Below are 18,643 nucleotides of genomic sequence, written 5' to 3'. Positions count from 1 at the left end.
TTCACCAGCAGCTGCCTGTCAAACACCATGAAAACCCTGTCCCTGGGATTCTGCCACGCAGAACAATGGATTAAGGCACCATGCGTCTTAACAGTGCTTGCCACGCACAAAGAAACTTAAAAGCTCTGCTCACAGATGCAGGGATCTACTATTTGACTAAATATTAAACCTCTTTTCTTTCCATCAGAACTTTAAAAGCAAGCCTTTCATAAAGTTTTACAAAATGAATCACAATCTGAATAACCCATAGGCTTCTTTCCAGCAGTAAAAATTATTTCATTATAAAACATCACAACTATTTTTTAAATATGAAGTTCATATGATAATGTAGATGATCTATCTCAATGACCCAAAGTACACTCTAGCCAGAGAATCCAAAGTTGGAGGGGAGAAAAACACAGGAAATCCTAGCTCAAAATAACCTTCAGAAGGCGTAGGTCTGCATTCAAAAGAAAAAAGTCACACAGAAAGCCTTTACGTATGTTAATTATACCAATCAAGAAACCCAGAAGTTCTTGAAACTAATATTTATGCCCAACAATTAAGAAAATCTAACTTCCAGATGTCTGTTGAACCTTTTTAACTATAGTTTCAACTGTAAGAAAGTATGAAATCACTGAGGACAGTGATTTCACTAAGAAGTGAGATTTAATTTGCTGGGTAGAGATTCAGCAAATTTTCTGGCTGGGATTTTTATTATTGTTTCCCTGAAAATGGTTACCTTAAATACAATCAAACATCTGTTCAGCCTCCGCCCCCCCTGCCCCGAACTAACTCTGGCTTCTCTTCAGCCAGAAATAATAAATATGTCTCACAATTCTCCCCTGGGAAAATCAGAAAAGTGAGTGCTGACGGTGGAGAAGAAGAAAATGAAAGTGAACACATTGTGGGAGTGTTTTTGCAGTGCTGGTTGAGGTAACAAAAGATGAGGCCAAGTGCAACCAGGCCTTTGAGCTGTTCCTGAAAGGAGAGACTCGGGCTTACAGGCACAGAAGCCAGCCACGCCAACTGAGCAAACTAGAAGAACGTTCCTATTCCTCAGAAGTCTCACTGTTAGGTTAATCTTCATTTAACCGAAACACATTGATGTCATTGTTTTACGGTTTTCTACTACTGAGGGTAAGAGTCACAGTAACTCTTCAGATAATTCTTCCGACATTATTTTTAAAATTCGTATCAGCAAACTCCTGCCTAATGACAGAACACTGTTTCTCATCAGAAGGTCCTGCTTTTCCTCCATTTCCTCTGGCCTTTACTTTTCATCTCCTTTGCAGGCCCCCACAATCCGTTTTTTCCCTTAAATGTAAGTGTTCTTTCAGGTTTTCCTTTAGAATCTTTATTTTACCCAGCTAAATCTTTATTTTACTCCAGCTAAATAAATTTATCTTCTCTCATCCTTTTCTGTAAGTACTTTTGATATAATGATGATGCTCCAAACCTTATTCAAATCCAGATTTCTCTTGGGAGCTACAGACTTCAGGCACCTCAATTTAACCTCTCTAGTCATTTATTATTTTCTTTCTTTCCAAATCTTCTCTACGCGGTTAAAGGCACTAAATACCACTCCTGATGGTCAGAGGCCTCAAAGCAGGGTGTCATTCTTGATTTTCCCCTATTACTCAAACTAAATTGCAAGGAATAGCTTACAATCAAGCATATCTAAGCACTCCACTAGTCTTGTCAATCCTATCTTAAATAAATCCCTTTCTTCTCCTTATTTCACTTAATGCAATAGCTTTAGAACTTTCTCTAATTTGTTCTCCAGATCCTGTAGCTGGAGAGATCTTTCTGAAACGCCAATGTGAACACATCTCTTCTGGCTTGTCTCCAGCCTCGTTTCTCCTGCACCATCACAGCCGAAGCACCTAAGCCATACTGGATGTCTCTGGGTTCCTTTTCCTGCTCCCTGTCCACTCTGCAGTCTGGGCTATCTAAAACCAAGACAAGCATGCCACCTTTACATTTCAGCCTGCATTTCCCTTCCTGCAGAAGGTTTTCCTGGACCCACAGGCTGTGTCGGTTGTCCCTGTTCTTGTGTCATGCTCTTCCTTCATTTTATCACAGTATCCTGGACTTGTACGTTTAACTTTCTCCTCTACAGGGTAGGGATCTCTTTGAGAAATCGGAACAGAACAATGGGAGATAGAGAAAAAAAAAACACTCATGTCTGATTACCATGAAGAAGAGATACAGGAAGCTATTATGCCTAAAAACACTACTTAAACTAGTATTTTTCCATAGGTGTGTCAGAAACCAATCTCCACAGGCATAGTGTGAAAGGAATCTGGGTTCTGAACACAGAAGGACAAGACACTTACCCCCTGGTTTCTTCTTCATGACCCCTCCCCTTCTGGATTTTAATCCACTGTTCCAACTGTTGCATCGAGTTTGTCCTCTGGATGACTCGATCAGCCTCTGTGTGTAAAGGCCCTATACTTGGGTGATTTCCACCTCTAAGATCTGCCAGGCTGACATTGACTGTTTTGTTCTCCGAACTATTCACATTCACTGGCCTATAGTGTCCAGTCTGAGCTGGGCATATTGACCCGCTCTCATAGTCAGATGGCAGTGAATTCAACTTTACGCTATTAATTTTTGTTAAAGGTCTATCTTGACCATCCTTCTGAAATCCGTATTTTTCAGCTTCTAATGCCTTTTTTTCTTCACTTTTGCTTATTTCCTTGTTTTTCTGGTTATTTTGGACCTCTGGTTTAATTAGCACTCTATGGTTGGGAAAGTTATTGATTTCTTTAGTTGGTGCATTTTCAGATGTAATCTTGTCCACTCTGAAATCAGAAGAAAATGGTAGTAAGTCAGATGAAATAATGCACATGTTATTTCTTGGATTCAATCTAGGAAAAAATGCAAAATTACCTTTGACTTTATTAAAAAAACTGGAAGGGTCACAGAGGCTAAGCCTGTATAAATCCAATATTGTGATATGAAAACTCAAGCACAGTATCATACTGCATAAACAGAAAGGAGGTGGGGGGAAGAAAACATAGAATATATGGTGTATATAAAGCACCGGAGGATAAAAAGTGATGAGTGACCCCATTAGAAATCAGGAGATAAAGCAAATTAGGATTGCCCTTTGACAGTAAAACCACAAAATTCACACTTGAAGGACTACCACAGCTGATCATTTGAAATAAACAACGTGGCTTCCAGCCAGGAGGAGGGATTAACTTATCGAGACAAATGCTGAGGTTTGTGGAAACAGCTGCACAAAGAAGTTAGAGTCTGATACCGTCGAAGATGGGAGCCGTAGGACTAATCAGCATGTCTGTATTCAAGAGGACCTGACTTTTGGTTAAGGGCTCTCACAGCCAGACCGAGCTGTGTTCAGCTTGCAACAATGCCTCTTGCTGACCATGTCTCCGGACAAGGTGTGGAGATTTACCATGACTCCATCTTCTCTTTGGTAAGTGGGGGTAACTGTAGCACCAGGTTTATGGGATTGTGTGAGGACTAGGGGAGCACATTACTGGCTGCCACAGACTTTATCACTATTATCATCCCATCTCATTAAGCAATTTTGGAGTAGAATCTGGCTTTCCGTGTCCACCTCCCCACTGGAAGAATGCGCTGCCTGTCAGTATGTGACCAGGCCTCGTTTTGTTGCTCACCATTCCAGTGGTTCTAGCTAGGTCTTTTTGATGAGAATCAGTTTCTCTGATACCAATCACCTCCGGACTCTTGACAAGACCAAGCTGAGTGTCTAAACCTGCACGAAATCGCGAAGCTCATGCCGTGCTGGGAGGCCTTTCCAGAACTGGCCAAGCGTCCACACTTTAATACAGACTACAGCTCCTATCTGATGCCAACATGGGTATTGCAGCCAGTGTTAGCGACGGGCAGGAACTATACAGCCCACACACATACAGCTATAGACAGAGGTTAGAATATGAGTAGTGAGGGAAACAAGGAAAAGAAAGGGGACGGCTTTTCGTAAATTTTTGTATATGATCCATATATTTAGGTTGGATATAACTCACAGCTTCTAGACTGGAAGCAGTATTAGACACTGGTAAAGTTTACAAAGATATGCTACAGAGCTTCTTTCTCTTAAAAGATAGAAGATTTACACTTTTATAAAAGCATATTTATCCTTATGAAATATATGGGTGAAGGAGTAGATTTAAGAGTGAATATCAAATATCTGAAAAAAATTTTTTAATCTGAAAAAATTCTTAAACATAGTTACTTCTAGTTAATTTATAGCTATTATTTTATATTAGAACAGAACTGCCTTTTTTATCTTGATTTTTCCAAAGACTTGTCATTTAAGAAATATCATTAAAAAAAAGACATATATACTGACTTTTCAAATGGGAACAAATGAATTTACAAGAAATGAACTACCTAGTTAAAAGCTAGGCATTTTATCTCTTAGGTGATATACTCTGATAAATATTTGTTGGGTATTCTAGACATAAAGGAAAGATAGCCCATTACCTTAAAACCAAGCAAACAAACTCTTCCTATACTTATGAAATATTACAATATTAGGTTCTTTCTGTTTGAAATATTAAGTGAGATCAACAAGGCAGGATAAAAATGCCAACAGCGAGAAGTACAAGAAAAGACAATTCCTACAAGATAATGGTGACATCAAGCTGGGCACATGGGTGGTCTTCAATAATTTCTGGCTGAGTAAATTATATCAACACAACCTGCCAAAAATTGTTACAGGCACATAATTAACTAATAGGTTATCAGAAGTTCAACCAAAATACTACTCTTTTTATCATCCTAAATTATGAGTAATTATTAGTTTTTAGCATGGAAAATATAAGAAAAAAAAGAAGCTGAAATTCTGAGATAAGGGTAACATTCAATATGAGATTATCTAGAAATCATATATTTAAATTATAATACAGATTTCTTTATTCTAAATAGTTCCTTGAAAATTTTACTTTAGGGTTAAAATTATCTGAGGATTTAAAAAAACCCACAAATATATTTATATAGCATCAACTTCAGTCTTTTAACTAGTGAGTCAAAAGACTTTATTAGTACGTACACTAACCCTCCCTCCTCCCCACCAAACTAAAGATTTATATTTTAACAACTCCCTAATTCCCTGAGAAGAGAGAAAAAAGATCAAACTTGCAAGTAAACATCTTCCCTGTGTAAGGTATATACTCAATTGCTGCTGACTGGAAAAGAACTTAATTGTGTCACAGATCTTTCTCCAAAACACGAGAATACAATTTTTTTAAAGCACATCATTCAGCTGCTTTTTAAGTAGTTGTATAAACAGATTTCCTCTCACTAGTTCTTAATATAGTTGATTATTAAAATGATTCAGATGTTCAAGCAGAGAAAAAGAAATCACGGATCAATTTTTTTTTTTTTTTAAAGTTGTATGCTTTTTTTTTTTTTTTTAAAGATTTTATTTATTTATTTGACAGAGAGAGCTCACAAGTAGGCAGAGAGGCAGGCAGAGAGAGAGAGAGGAGGAAGCAGACTCTCTGCTGAGCAGAGAGCCCGACGTGGGACTCTATCCCAGGACCCTGAGATCATGACCTGAGCTGAAGGCAGCGGCTTAACCCACTGAGCCACCCAGGTGCCCAATCACGGATCAATCTTAATATTAGATATATTATCAAGAATTCTAAGTACTGAAGTTTCAAAAGAAAGAAGGTAGAATTTATCAAGAAACAGACATACTTAGAAATGATTTTAATGCTTAATGGGCTGTTTTCTGGAGACATTTATCATAAAGTCTTCAGAATTAATCAGGAAATGCTGAAGAAATGAAACTCATCAAAATTTTTTATTTCTATCTATTACACTCCAAAAAAATACAACATAATATAAAAGCACAATAAAATTAACTTCATGAATATAAATTCTCTTTTAGGATTGAGGCCTTAAACACTGTCTTGTGTAGGTTTAAGATAACAATTAAAAATGTACTTACCGGAAATTAAAGGTAATTCTGTAAGAAGAAAGAATATTCAGTTTGAATGTTAGGATTCTGGATTCACCTCAGTACACTGATAGGTGAAAATGAATAAAGAGGAAATGTGGAATAAAAATGCAGGTGGTATCTCAAATTAACTAACGGTGTATTAATTTAATATAGAACATGAATTAATCCTTGATTTCTGAGGAAGAAATGATTTTATATCATGACTAATAAAATGATATGTACTATGATAACGATATACACTTGCCAGGCATGGAATAAAATGTAAGTGGCAATCACCATTATTTTCCCTACAAGCATTTACCTTTTCACAGGTTCTGTCTGTACTAGGGCAGCGTCTAACATGGCTTTCATCCACAACTCCATTTCCTTTCCTGTATCAGTGCAGAAATAATAGGTCCGCATGTTTGGATGGGCTGCCTGATTGAAAATGACAGGATCATTGTAAACAGATACATGGGATCTGTAAAGGAAAAAGAAAGACAGTTAAGTGGTTCCCTACATAGATCATCACTATCAATTTTCTAAGAAATCAGACTTGGCTTATACACAGTTACAGTAATGAGTGACTTAAAATGTAATTCAATCTTGAAAAAAATATAACTATTATAATGTCCTCCCAACATTGTCATTTTTCCTCTGAAAATCAAAATGAGGAAAAAGGTGTGTGGGAAAAAAAGGAGGTAAGAAACGAGGTTCCTTTTTATGCTTCCTTGCCATGCCTGTTCCATGTATGCATCCCTAGCAATTTCCATTGACTACAATTTACACCTCTTTATTCAAGAATGTTCCATTAAAAATAGAACTATCTGGGGCACCTGGGTGGCTCAGTGGTTAAGTGTCTGCCTTTGGCTCAGGTCATGATCCCGGGGTTCTGGGATCGAGCCCCGCATCGGGCTCCCTACTCCACGGGAAGCCTGCTTCTCCCTCACCCACTCCTCCTGCTGTGTTCCCTCTCTCACTGTGTCTCTCTCTATCGAATAACTAAATAAAAATCTTTAAAAAAAAAAAATAGAACTATCAAACTATCAAACACTACTATCAAACAATCAAACAATCCTCTTCTTATTCAAAGAAAAAAACCACCAACTCAAAGAGAAATATGCATGGGTGGCTCAGCTGGTTAAGCATCAGACTCGGCTTGGGTGCTGATCTCGAGGTCGTGGGATGGAATATGGGATGGAGCCTGGCATCAAGCCGTGCTGTGTGTGGAGCCTGCTTGGGATTCATTCTCTCTCTCTCTCCCCCACCCTGCTGTGACATGCTCTCACTCTCAAATAGATAAATAAACCCTTTAAAGACAAAACAAAAACCAAAGAGATATATGCACCCCCATGGCAGCATTATTTACAACAGCTAAGATATGGAAGCAGGCTTAGTGTCCACTGACAGACGAATGGCTAGAGCAGATGTGGCAGACACACACAGCAGGGTATTACTTAAGCATAAAAAAGAAATGGCATCTTTCAATGACATGGGTAGACCTGGAGGTCTATTATGCCAGGTGTTATACGTCTGATGGAGGAAGACAAATACTGTCTGATTGTACTTATAGGTGGAACCTAAACAACAGAACAAATGAACAAACAAAACAAAACAGAAACAGAGTCAAAGATACAGGGACAAAATTCTGGTTAGCAGATGCAGGAGGGATTGGAGGGTAGGTGAAAAAGGTGAAGAGGATTAAGATGTATAAACTTCCAGTTCTAACATAACTTAAGTCACAGGGATATAATATATAGAATAGAGAATACAGTCAATAATATTATAATAATTGTATAGTGACAAATGGTAAGGAGACTAACTATGGGGATCATTTCATAATATATAAAGATAGCAAATCATTATGATGTACACCTGAAACTAATTGTATGCCAATTATACTTCAACAAAAAAAGAATGTTCTAGAGCAACTAGCAACAAAATTAATAGAAATATAGCATTTCCCCTTTGTGTTAGCAATTTCTTCAGTCTTCAAAAGGTGCTACTGTTGAAGCATTTTGTTTAATCCTCATAGACACACAAATATAAAAGATTAAGAAATGATCCAAAATGGTATTTCCCTTTAGCTTTTCATTTCAAGTTTCAGAGTTAAAATATAAATATTTTGTTGCATGGAGCACTGGGTGTGGTGCATAAACAACAAACCATGGAACACTGAAAAACAATAGAATTAAGATGTTAGAAAAATGTAAACATTTTGGGTTTGAGGAAGGCCTATGTAAGTGGTTAAGTGGGTTTTTATGTTTATAGTGGATCAATCTGCCTCTGTTCCTAAGAAATGGAAGAAGAATGAAATAAAGGCATCAATGAGGGATGAGCACTAAGAGCTCAGTTTAGCCCGGGGGCTGGCAGGGCAAAGAAGGACAGCAGTAGTAGCTGTATCAAAGGAGGAAAAATGGGCAAGGCAGAGAATTCTGTGGAGGAAACCTTCTTAATCTCCATGTAAAAATGCCTGTGACAGTTTCCCATCACACACTGAAAGACAAGGAAAAATAAGTTATGCCAGCATACAATGAGGTAAAGGAGAGCACGAGGTACATAGTTAGTCTGCTGAATATAAAAACTGGAGAGAAATAAATCTGGAGCTACAGACTTTGAAATCTTGACTATGTGCTTCATTAACAGTGTCAAAGTAGCTTTTTCAACAAATTTTTTTTCAGAAAGAATCAAGACAAATAAATTCAATAAACACAGTGATCCAAATAACTCTATAAGCAACAAATCTCACTAGACTTTGTTGGAGATATAAAACTATCCATGGAAACAATGTAAAAGAATCAGCTCAAATGCTACATGTTGTTAAAATGATTAAAGCCATGACTGCCTGAATCGGGTTTTGGAGAAATGAAAGAAAGACCACTGTCCACATCTGTAATCAATGGAAGAAACAGGGCTAGTGCTAGAGGATCAAGGTACAGGCACAACTTCTATGCCAATAAACCATACCATGCCTGCCAGCTGTCAAGTAGAAATATTTATTAGATAATGACAGAGTCTGCTATCTACCTTTAAGTTCTACAATCATCTATCAAGTTTCTACTCACCATTGTGATAAACAGTAGCTTCAGTGTCAAAAGTCGCTCATAAATTTGAAGGAAACAACATTGCAAAAGAGAATTTGAGAGAGAAATTACTACCCTTGTTACAGAGAAAATAAAATTAATATCAAAACCAAATAATTACAGAGAAAGTACACCTAACACACATTGTCACTGTTATTGAGACTTCAACATTCTAATACTTAAGTCTTATGAACCCAGCAAAATGTCCTATAAGAGTACATTCAATGAACTTTTGCCAAATTGATGAGCAAACACAAAAACTAAACTCATGATCAAATAACAGTATCATACAGTCTTACATGTGAAAGTAACTTTTATCAATTTATTTATTTATTTATTAATTATTTTTTAAAAATTTTTAAAAAGATTTTATTTATTTATTTGACAGACAGAGATCACAAGTAGGCAGAGAGGCAGGCAGAGAGAGAGGGGGGAGGAAGCAGACTCCCTGCCAAGCAGAGAGCCCGATACGGGGCTCGATCCCAGGACCCTGGGATCATGACCTGAGCCGAAGGCAGAGGCTTTAACCCACTGAGCCACCCAGGCGCCCCTCAATTTATTATTTTAAGTTACCAATATTAAATTTTGTTATAGCATCATAAATACTTAATTCTGTTCCTCTGGTTTACGATGTTAATAACATTTATTGAAATTCCATGCCATTCCCTTCTGACCCACAGTGTCTGCTCGGACATCACCTTCTTCTTGAGGCTGTCCATCACTACCCCCTCACCCTCACCCCCTGCCCACTACTCTAACTTTCCTGCTTTTTTCTCCATAGATAGTAATGTAATATGTTAATTAGCAAAAGTTGTAAATAAGCTGCAGTCCTAGGTATTCTTTAAAAATGTGGATGGGCAGTCGGGCACCTGGGTGGCTCAGTGGGTTGGGCCGCTGCCTTCGGCTCAGGTCATGATCTCAGAGTCCTGGGATCGAGTCCCGCATCGGGCTCTCTGCTCAGCAGGGAGCCTGCTTCCCTCTCTCTCTCTCTGCCTGCCTCTCCATCTACTTGTGATTTCTCTCTGTCAAATAAATAAATAAAATCTTCAAAAAAAAAAATGTGGATGGGCAGTAAAAATGGGATCAGTTTTATAGGGCTGCAACCATTTTCACTGTTCAATTACAGCATATGTTACCCTTACCTTCCCCTTCAAATGAAATTTTAACATCAAACCCTTCAGAGTTCTTAAAACTGACTTAAAAAATAAGTGACCTCTAAAATTTATTTCAGCCACAGTCATAAAGCAAAGAATGCAGTATGGCTTTTGAAAACAAAAATAACTGAAATATCATTAAAGTGGCTTTTAACTTGAAGTATTTCACAAACCAGCATATGAGAAGTGGATAGGTATTGCTAGTCAAGGAGGGGGGCTTAGGTCTGATTGGATTTAGTAAGTTTTAACATCTCAATGTCAATACTATCTCAAAATTACCTGATGTTCATTATGTACTTAGACCCGAGAACATCTTTGCAAATACTCTGAGATCATATACATACATATGTTAAAAACCACAGTTGTTTCCTACAGTCCTCTTCCCCAAATTTATTATGAAAAAATTCAAATATACAGTATCTTTTAAGAATAGTATAGTGATCACCAGGACACCTACAGCCATATTTACCAATTATTAGCCATTTTCACATATTTGCTTTATCTAGAACCACTGTGAAGTACAGACATGAAGACACCTGGCCCTTAGATATTTGAGAACATGCTTCCTAATTAAAAAGGATTCTCCTACTCAAACTTAAGACTGTTAATATATTTTAAATATAAAAATGACCATCACTAAAATATTTTTTATAATCCATTTTTAAAATCTGTGCAAGATTCAAATACAGAATTAAAAAGTATGACTATTTCCTTACCTTAAAAGCATATTTGCGATTAATGTGGTCCTCAGAGGTAAGCATAGCTATTTGAAAACTAGGTAATAGTATGCTTCCCAGGATACCCTCTTCTTTCTCATCTAAGAGATAATTGAGCATTTGATTAGAATTTTAAATGTTCTCAGGAAGCAGAATAAATTTTCTCAAAATTTATTCTGATCCAATCAAAAGGTTCCTATATATAAGTGAACTGTACTCATGTGTTGTTTAGATAGTTCTTTATAAGTTTTTAAAGGAAATATTAAAAAGCCCGAGTATATATACTTCATTTTTACTAAGCTTCCCCATCCTAAGCAAATCAGAAAGGGTGCTCACACATCAGAAAAATGTCAATTAGACAAAAAAAAACCCATATATTTGTTTGGCATATATACCGCAGTCCACAAACCCCTTAACATGTGATTCACTGAAAATATATATTAGCATATAAGTAAAAACACAGAAACCTTAGAAAATCAACCCCCCCCCCCATTTCTGGTAGGATTTAAATGTCCAACCATTTCAAACCAGGACACATGCACAGCTCACTTGCTCACACCCTCCAGTCTGGCTCAAATATCTCCTTATAAAGCCTTCCTTGACCACACTGCTTCCCATTCTAACCCATCCTAGAGCCCTGGAACTTTCTGGAACTTTACTGCCCCAACCCCCATACTTTAGACATACTACATGCTTTATTATTTATTTACCAATTCTCTCTCCCCACTACAATGTCGACTCCAAGAAGACATTTAGAATGACAGTAGATGCTAAAATACATCTGCATAAATATACATCTTTAAAACTATGCTATAAAAATTATATGATTTTTAAAACATATAACTGTAGTTAGCTTTTACTGGTCATTCTGATACACAACGAAGTTATGGGAATAAATTACAGGCCTACAAGGCAAGCACATAAAACATACCCAGGAAAATGATAAAACATTAATCTTGGCACAGTATAGATTCACATTATTAACTTGCTGCTTGGGGGCAGAGATGTTTATGGAACTCGAAATATACAGTTCATTGTTAGAAACTTGTAAGACAAGTTAATAAAGCTGTGCATTAGGCTGATGAACTCAGCAATGAGAAAAACCATAAATGAGAAATAATTCTTTTTACTCTGCTTGTCATGTTTTTTTATTATCATAAACTTAACAAGGAATTTTATTTATCTTCCTCTCATTTCTAATATATATGATGAAACTTCCAAAAGAAAGTTGCATTCAATAGAGGTTATTTCTGTAGCTTTTCTCATAAGTCAACAAAATTCTCTTACTATAACTGTGCTCCTTCAGGTAGAGTTCACTAATAAATGAAAGAATGAACACAAGTGCAGATTTAGTCTAAAAGGTTAAAAAAAAAAGAGGGAGAAAGCAGTCATCAATTATAGAGAATATGAGAATTTAAAAGAATGAGTCACATTCTACTTTTAAGTCCATTTTGTTTATATAAAGCATATAATCAGAAATAGCTCATGAAGTCATCTTTATTAAAAATCATTTTTATCAAATAATACATTCTCCTATGTTGCATTATTGGAAATGGTGACTTTTTCTAAAGTTATTTCAGAATATGCAGAGCACTATGGTGTAGGGTGACTTCATGGCCTCATCAGAAATGGTTTCCCAAACGGACACTGAGCAGCCCATTTGAAGTATTCAATAAATAACACCCTTATTATATAAAACTAAGGGCACTGCATTTATAAAAATCTTCATCTTTTGTCAAATGACTATCCTAAGAGTTCTTCACTAGATTCTTCAAATGTCCCTAATCATGGCATTCTTCTGTTTATTTCTGTCAAGCCTGACCTAAGTAACTGTCTTACAGATTAAGGGCTGTATACACTGACAAGCAAAGAGTGGGTACTGATTATCTGTAGAAGGAATGAAGTCCCCCGGTGGGTGAGACGGGCCTTTTGTTAGACTGGATGGCAGCCCAACTCCCTCCACCCCAACCTATTTCCTTCCCTGCAGGTAATAATACTCCCATGAACACTCCCTGGTGAGGCTCTTGCACATTAATCTCGATCACAGAGCTCGCATCCTGGGGCCATAACCTGGGACAAGAACCGTAAGAATCTCAACGTTGACTGGATTTAAGTTAACATTTTAGACTCCCCACTTCTACTTCGGCTTTAAAGATATTTGGGTCAAAGACAAAACAGACATATAATTACAGCTGGGTACATAACTTACAGACTGGAATATTATTTATTACTAGCTATCATTACCTAGAATATGTCAATACTTTGTTAATTGGTCTCCTGGCTTGTAGTTCCAAGTGCTAGGGTAATTTTTCTAAAATGTGCATTTGATTCTATTATTATTCTTGCATTTAGGATAGAGTCAAAACTCATTAAGATTGTAAACAAATGGGGGTGCCTGGGTGGCCCAGTGGGTTAAGCCGCTGCCTTCGGCTCGGGTCATGATCTCAGGGTCCTGGGATCGAGTCCCGCATCGGGCTCTCTGCTCAGCAGGGAGCCTGCTTCCTTCTCTCTCTCTCTGCCTGCCTCTCAGTGTACTTGTAATTTCTCTCTGTCAAATAAATAAATAAAATCTTAAAAAAAAAAAAAGATTGTAAACAAATGCCTTCTGTGCATCATTTTATTTTTTAGCCTTTACTCCTGCTATGTCTGCAGACATAACCTTCATTCCAGCTACATAAGCCTCATGTGTAATATTACAAATATGACATGCTCCCTCATGCTTTGAAAATCTTAAAAGTCCACTGTCTAGATCACCCTTCTTTCCTAATTCTTTTTTTGTACACCTGGTCAACATTCATTCAATACAACTGAACACTATGACAGTCCTTCTTAGACTCCTTTAGCTAATCTGTGAGTTGCATGAAGAGAGGAGTTTATATTGTTCACTTCTGTATCCTACTACCTAGTAATGTATTGGTGCATCAAAAATGCTCATGGCTAGCTACCACCTTCGTCTGAGTCATTATCATTTTTACCTAATAATCCCTAACTAGTCTCTGCTTTCTTCCTTCCTCTTTATAATCTGTTTTCCAAGAGCAGCTTGAGTGAGCTTTCCACAATGTAAATCAAAGCATATCACTCATATACCGAAAACATTCCATTGTTTCCTTACGGTATCTATAGTAGAACGGAAATTCTAGTAGAACCTGACATTGGTGCAATCTTCATTCCTCCCATCTGCCTCCCTATTGCCAGCCCTCGAGCTAGGTGCAATGGCTTTCTTCAGCTCCTTCACTGTTCCACTTTGCTAACCTCAGAGTTAGCAACTACTGTGCACTCTTGCTCCCCTGCCTGAATACTATACTCATCTGGCTTTTCCTTGTCATTCAGACCTTGCTGTCTAAAACATATGCTCAGAGAACTGATCCAAAGAAATCTTTCCTCCATGCGTGTCTTTCATACGATGACCTTATTTTCCTAAAAGCACTTATCATCGTATCGTTTATTTATTTGAATTTATTTACTGTCTCCTTGATTCCTCTAGAGTGAAGCTTCATGAGAACTTTCTTTCACTGTTTTGACAGCAACTGGAACGAAGCAGGTCCTGCTCAATAAATATTTGCTGAATGAATTAAATCCCATAATAAGTATTGTCAGTAGATAGACTGTAAAACAGAGCAATCTAAGTGTTCTGTCCTAATATGCCCGCTACTTTGTAAGGAAAAGTGGAAACTTGAACTTCCATCTGGTATTGGCTACTAACTACTGTGAAAAACAGCAAGTCACTTATTTTGTCTTACTTTCCATATCTGTGAAATGTGGACTGATTTGTAAAAATATGCTGACAGTGCACTGTGTACATCAGTATACTAGACACTTGGAAAGATGCAGAAGAAATGAATGGGGGGCTGCTGTATTCAGCAGGTTAAGATAAGAAATCCGTATAAGGAAAAATCCTGTGGTTCAGAGAAGTGCCTAGGTCTAAATTCTGGCTCTGACACTTTCTAGCTGTGAGACCCTTTGGCAAATAATACAACCTCACTGCCCATTAGGGTCCTCTTGTGTGAACAGGCAAAGTAAGATCTCCTACCTTGTTAAATGGCTATAAGGAACAGATGAAATACATCATCTATGTTACATCCTCAGCATATGGTAAATGCTCAAAAAAATGCACGGTATTATGATCATCTCACTAAAATCTGGTAGTTTTAATTTCAAATTTGACAATTCCTGTTGATAAAATAGTGAAAGTGTATAATCTACTCATTGCCAGCCATCTGAAGTGCAGAAGTGAGTTAAATGATGTTTTCCTTTTTACACTGCTCCTGTCTGGCAAACCATACTAAAATTAATAAATATACTGAGTATAAAATGTACCTGGTTAATAATAATATGGAATCTTACATTCAGTATGGCTTCTGAACTCAACTTTTACATTAAAAAAATTAGGTTAAAAGTTATTCTATTTTAATTAAGCAGTACCCTTCCATGAGCAACAACAGCAAGTTATAAGGAAGTCAGGGTTCTTTTTGTTGTTAATTAACATTAAGAAATTTTATATGAGAATAGTAATATTTTCTTGTCCTTGTTTAAAGCTCTAAGTAGACTACAAACTATAAAAGAGAGAAGTACAAACTATAAGATTAGAAATAATGCATGAGTTATATATAACTCCTACTTTCTGAAAGGATAGAAAAATGGTAGGAAAATTTTAAAGGAATTTTTAAGGAAAATTGTAGAGTATGGTTGGCACTTAAACTAAAGATAATACCACAATTGCTGCCTGACCAACATCTCTATGACAAAATGAAATTTTATAGGTTTGGTTGATTCTGACTCAGCAGTATTTCTCAACCACAGTTTGCAGTGGGGGAAAAAACAGATGAATACCATTCTAGTAATTTCAGATTGGAAGGTTAAGATGCATTATATTGCTCTGATAGATGACCACAGAATTTCAACACACTTTTTGGGTGTAATCACAAACTTTAAAGTTGTTAATCAGTTCTAAAATCCTGTTGTGTCTTGTGAAATACTTACCTAGAAAGGTTATAAATTATTAAACATCTTTAACACTCCAATTCTTGAGTGACTGTTTCCAACTGAACTTTAAAGTAGGAAGGAACGAGTTAATGTCCAGATTCATGATTTTATATTACAGCCAAAGTAGATTTCTATGGAGAGCACAGCCTATGTAGATTTTTCTTTGTTAGGTATGAACCATGTAACATCTAACAGGTCCATATAGCACAAAGCAGAGATTTCCCCGGACTTTGGCTTTAAAATTCTGTCCACTTATTAATAAGAAAACATATTTAAGCAAGGAGTTTATGATGTCCATATAGGAGAAATGAAGACTATGTCCTCATACCTGAGATAATACCTTTATTTCCTCTACACCAACATTAACAGCCTGGTATATATCCCTTATACAATTTTCTTCATGTCTCAGGGAGGTTGTCATAGTTAAGAAAAGGAGGATAGAGATCATGGTAAGTACATTTCTTTGTAGTTTAAAAAAAAACTTGCCAATACATCAGAGTAATCTCTGATACTCTCCAGACATCTGCTGGGGAGTACGGTGTGTTCAATGAATCAACAGCTGGATCTTATAAAGCTGACACATTAAAAGAATCTCATCACACTAATGACTTTAATCCGTTAGGCACCGAATTCAAGGATAACATTACAAAGTGAAGACTGATATGCTATTTACATAAAACATAAATAAGATCCACACAATCAAACTACAGAAATCGGACCACAACTCAAGACTAATCCTCTTGAAGCACTATACTGTTTTCAGGCCTACCTCAACTGCTCAGTATTATATATGGATGAAGAAAAGGTTTTCTTGATATTGTTTGTTGATAATAAAACAACCAAAGAATTGTTTTTTTCTTTAAAAAAGTATCTACTATTTAACATTCTGTTGCAATTATGAGATAGTACACTAAAGACAGTTTTTGGGAAACTTACCTCTATAATAAAAGAGGCAGAGGTCAGAAAGCACGAACCAGCGTTTTTTCCACAGCTTCATGCCAGTACTGTCCTAAATTAAATCAGCACATTAAAGGTTTTTTTTTTTTTTTCATTTCAGAAAATTCAAATTCCTTTTTGATGCATTTATTTAAAATAAGCTTTTAGGACAAGATGTATGTAATATAGGCTAGACAAAAACCTAACTAAAAAGCCAAAATATGGAGGAAGTTTTCTAGAGACTTGGGTCATGCGAGCATGAAGGTATTCCCAAGTATACACATTTCTGAAAAGTCATTCTCTCACATGAAAAACACTTTTGAAGAAAACTGGTTCAGGTTCATATTTGTAAGCGATTTGAAATTCACTTTCCCAAACACACGTCTGTTAACATGGGGATAATGTAACTATGCAACATTGTATATATTCTGGTAAACCAGATTTAATAAATACATTAATCTTCAACAACAAGAAAAATATGTGATTTGAAATCATCTCAGAGGTAATGTGATTTAAAAAGACTAGGAATAAAGGACTCTTAGCATACAAATACATTTCACAAACATTTTTTTTCTTCCTACATGGACAGTTTGGGTTTTGCTCATCCTGCAAGAAAGAGTGACTCTTTGGCAGCTTCTTTTTTTTTTTAAAGATTTTTATTTATTTATTTGACAGACAGAGATCACAAGTAGGCAGAGAGGCAGGCAGAGGGACAGAGGGAAGCAGGCTCCCCGCTGAGCAGAGAGAGCCCGATGTGGGACTCGCGGGACTCGATTCCAGGACCCTGAGGATCATGACCTGAGCCGAAGGCAGCGGCTTAACCCACTGAGCCACCCAGGCGCCCCAGCAGCTTCTTTTAAGTAATTCAGTTAATAAAAATGCCAAGCTCAAACAAAATTATAATTTTAATAAAAATTACCTTCCCCCATGCAATAAAGCAAAACTACAAAAGAAAATGAAACACACACAAGGCAAGAGAGAGGCCAGATTGGATGTGCATTAATAGTTCTTATTTATTTCTAGCTGTAACCACCTAAAAATGACTTTAGAACTTCAATTATATAGGTAAAAATCTCAAAACAAAAGATTTGTCCTTAAAATTGACAGTTACCTCAAAGGACCAAAAAAAAAAAATTAAAAAAAAAAATCATCTTTTTAATGGTATATGGGATTTTTAGTTCCTAATAACATTAATACAAATAATTAAAAAGTTTGGACTTTTGAGTGATTCTGCAAACTCTCTGTAAGTCACATATCTATTATAAAAGAAACACTCATTGGTAACAATTTTCCAATATAAATTAATCAAGGGATCAAGAAACGAGAACAAAAACCATTTTAAAGAAGTCCCATATACTCTATTAGGCTTAATATTATGCTAAGCTATCTGAACATAATTTGGACTTATTAGAAAGACTAGCTAAAAAAAAAAAAAAACTTTCACGGACCCCTCGGTGGCTCAGTTGGTTAAGCTGCTGCCTTCAGCTCAGGTCATGATCCTGGGGTCCTGAAATTAAGCCCTGTATCAGGCAGGCTTCCTACTCAGTGAGGAGTCTGCTTCTCCCTCTCCAGGCAGCTCCTCCCCACCCATTCTCTCTCTCTGGCACGCTCTCTCAAATAAAAGAAATAAAATCTTAAAAAAGAATTTTTTTTTTTCAGTTTGGATAAATTTAAATGTCATATAGTTAAAATATAGATGATTTTAAAATAAAAATTAAAAATTGGTATTCAAGTTACATTATCAACTCAGTGGACACTGACAAAACTGTTTTGCTTGAATGACTGGGAATTCTCTAGATTTTAAGAGGGCCCTCTCTCAATATGTGTTTAGTTGTCACCCCAACTTTAAGA

General features: G+C 36.5%; 1 protein-coding gene across 21 annotated transcripts in view; it reads right to left on the bottom strand.

Moving 5' to 3' along the window:
• The window catches only part of PLEKHA5 (pleckstrin homology domain containing A5), a 237,422-nt gene that overhangs the window by 72,278 nt on the left and 146,501 nt on the right, over window positions 1-18,643 (bottom strand). For 11 of the 21 annotated variants that reach the window (XM_082740620.1, XM_082740621.1, XM_082740611.1 and 8 more), the window contains 5 exons: window positions 16,793-16,865; window positions 10,874-10,974; window positions 6,243-6,358; window positions 5,930-5,947; window positions 2,319-2,786 (listed from right to left, as the gene is read on the bottom strand). In XM_082740620.1, coding sequence (XP_082596746.1) covers window positions 2,319-2,786; window positions 5,930-5,947; window positions 6,243-6,358; window positions 10,874-10,974; window positions 16,793-16,865 — 776 coding nt within the window. Of the gene's footprint in view, window positions 1-2,318; window positions 2,787-4,651; window positions 4,677-5,929; window positions 5,948-6,242; window positions 6,359-10,873; window positions 10,975-16,792; window positions 16,866-18,643 lie in introns of those variants that run through there. The other 10 variants (XM_082740618.1, XM_082740622.1, XM_082740626.1 and 7 more) reach the window with 2 other exon arrangements.

The sequence above is a fragment of the Mustela nivalis genome (assembly GCF_964662115.1).
Source record: "Mustela nivalis genome assembly, chromosome: 7".
Classification (NCBI taxonomy): domain Eukaryota; kingdom Metazoa; phylum Chordata; class Mammalia; order Carnivora; family Mustelidae; genus Mustela; species Mustela nivalis.
This window is presented reverse-complemented; position numbering and strand designations above follow the sequence as displayed.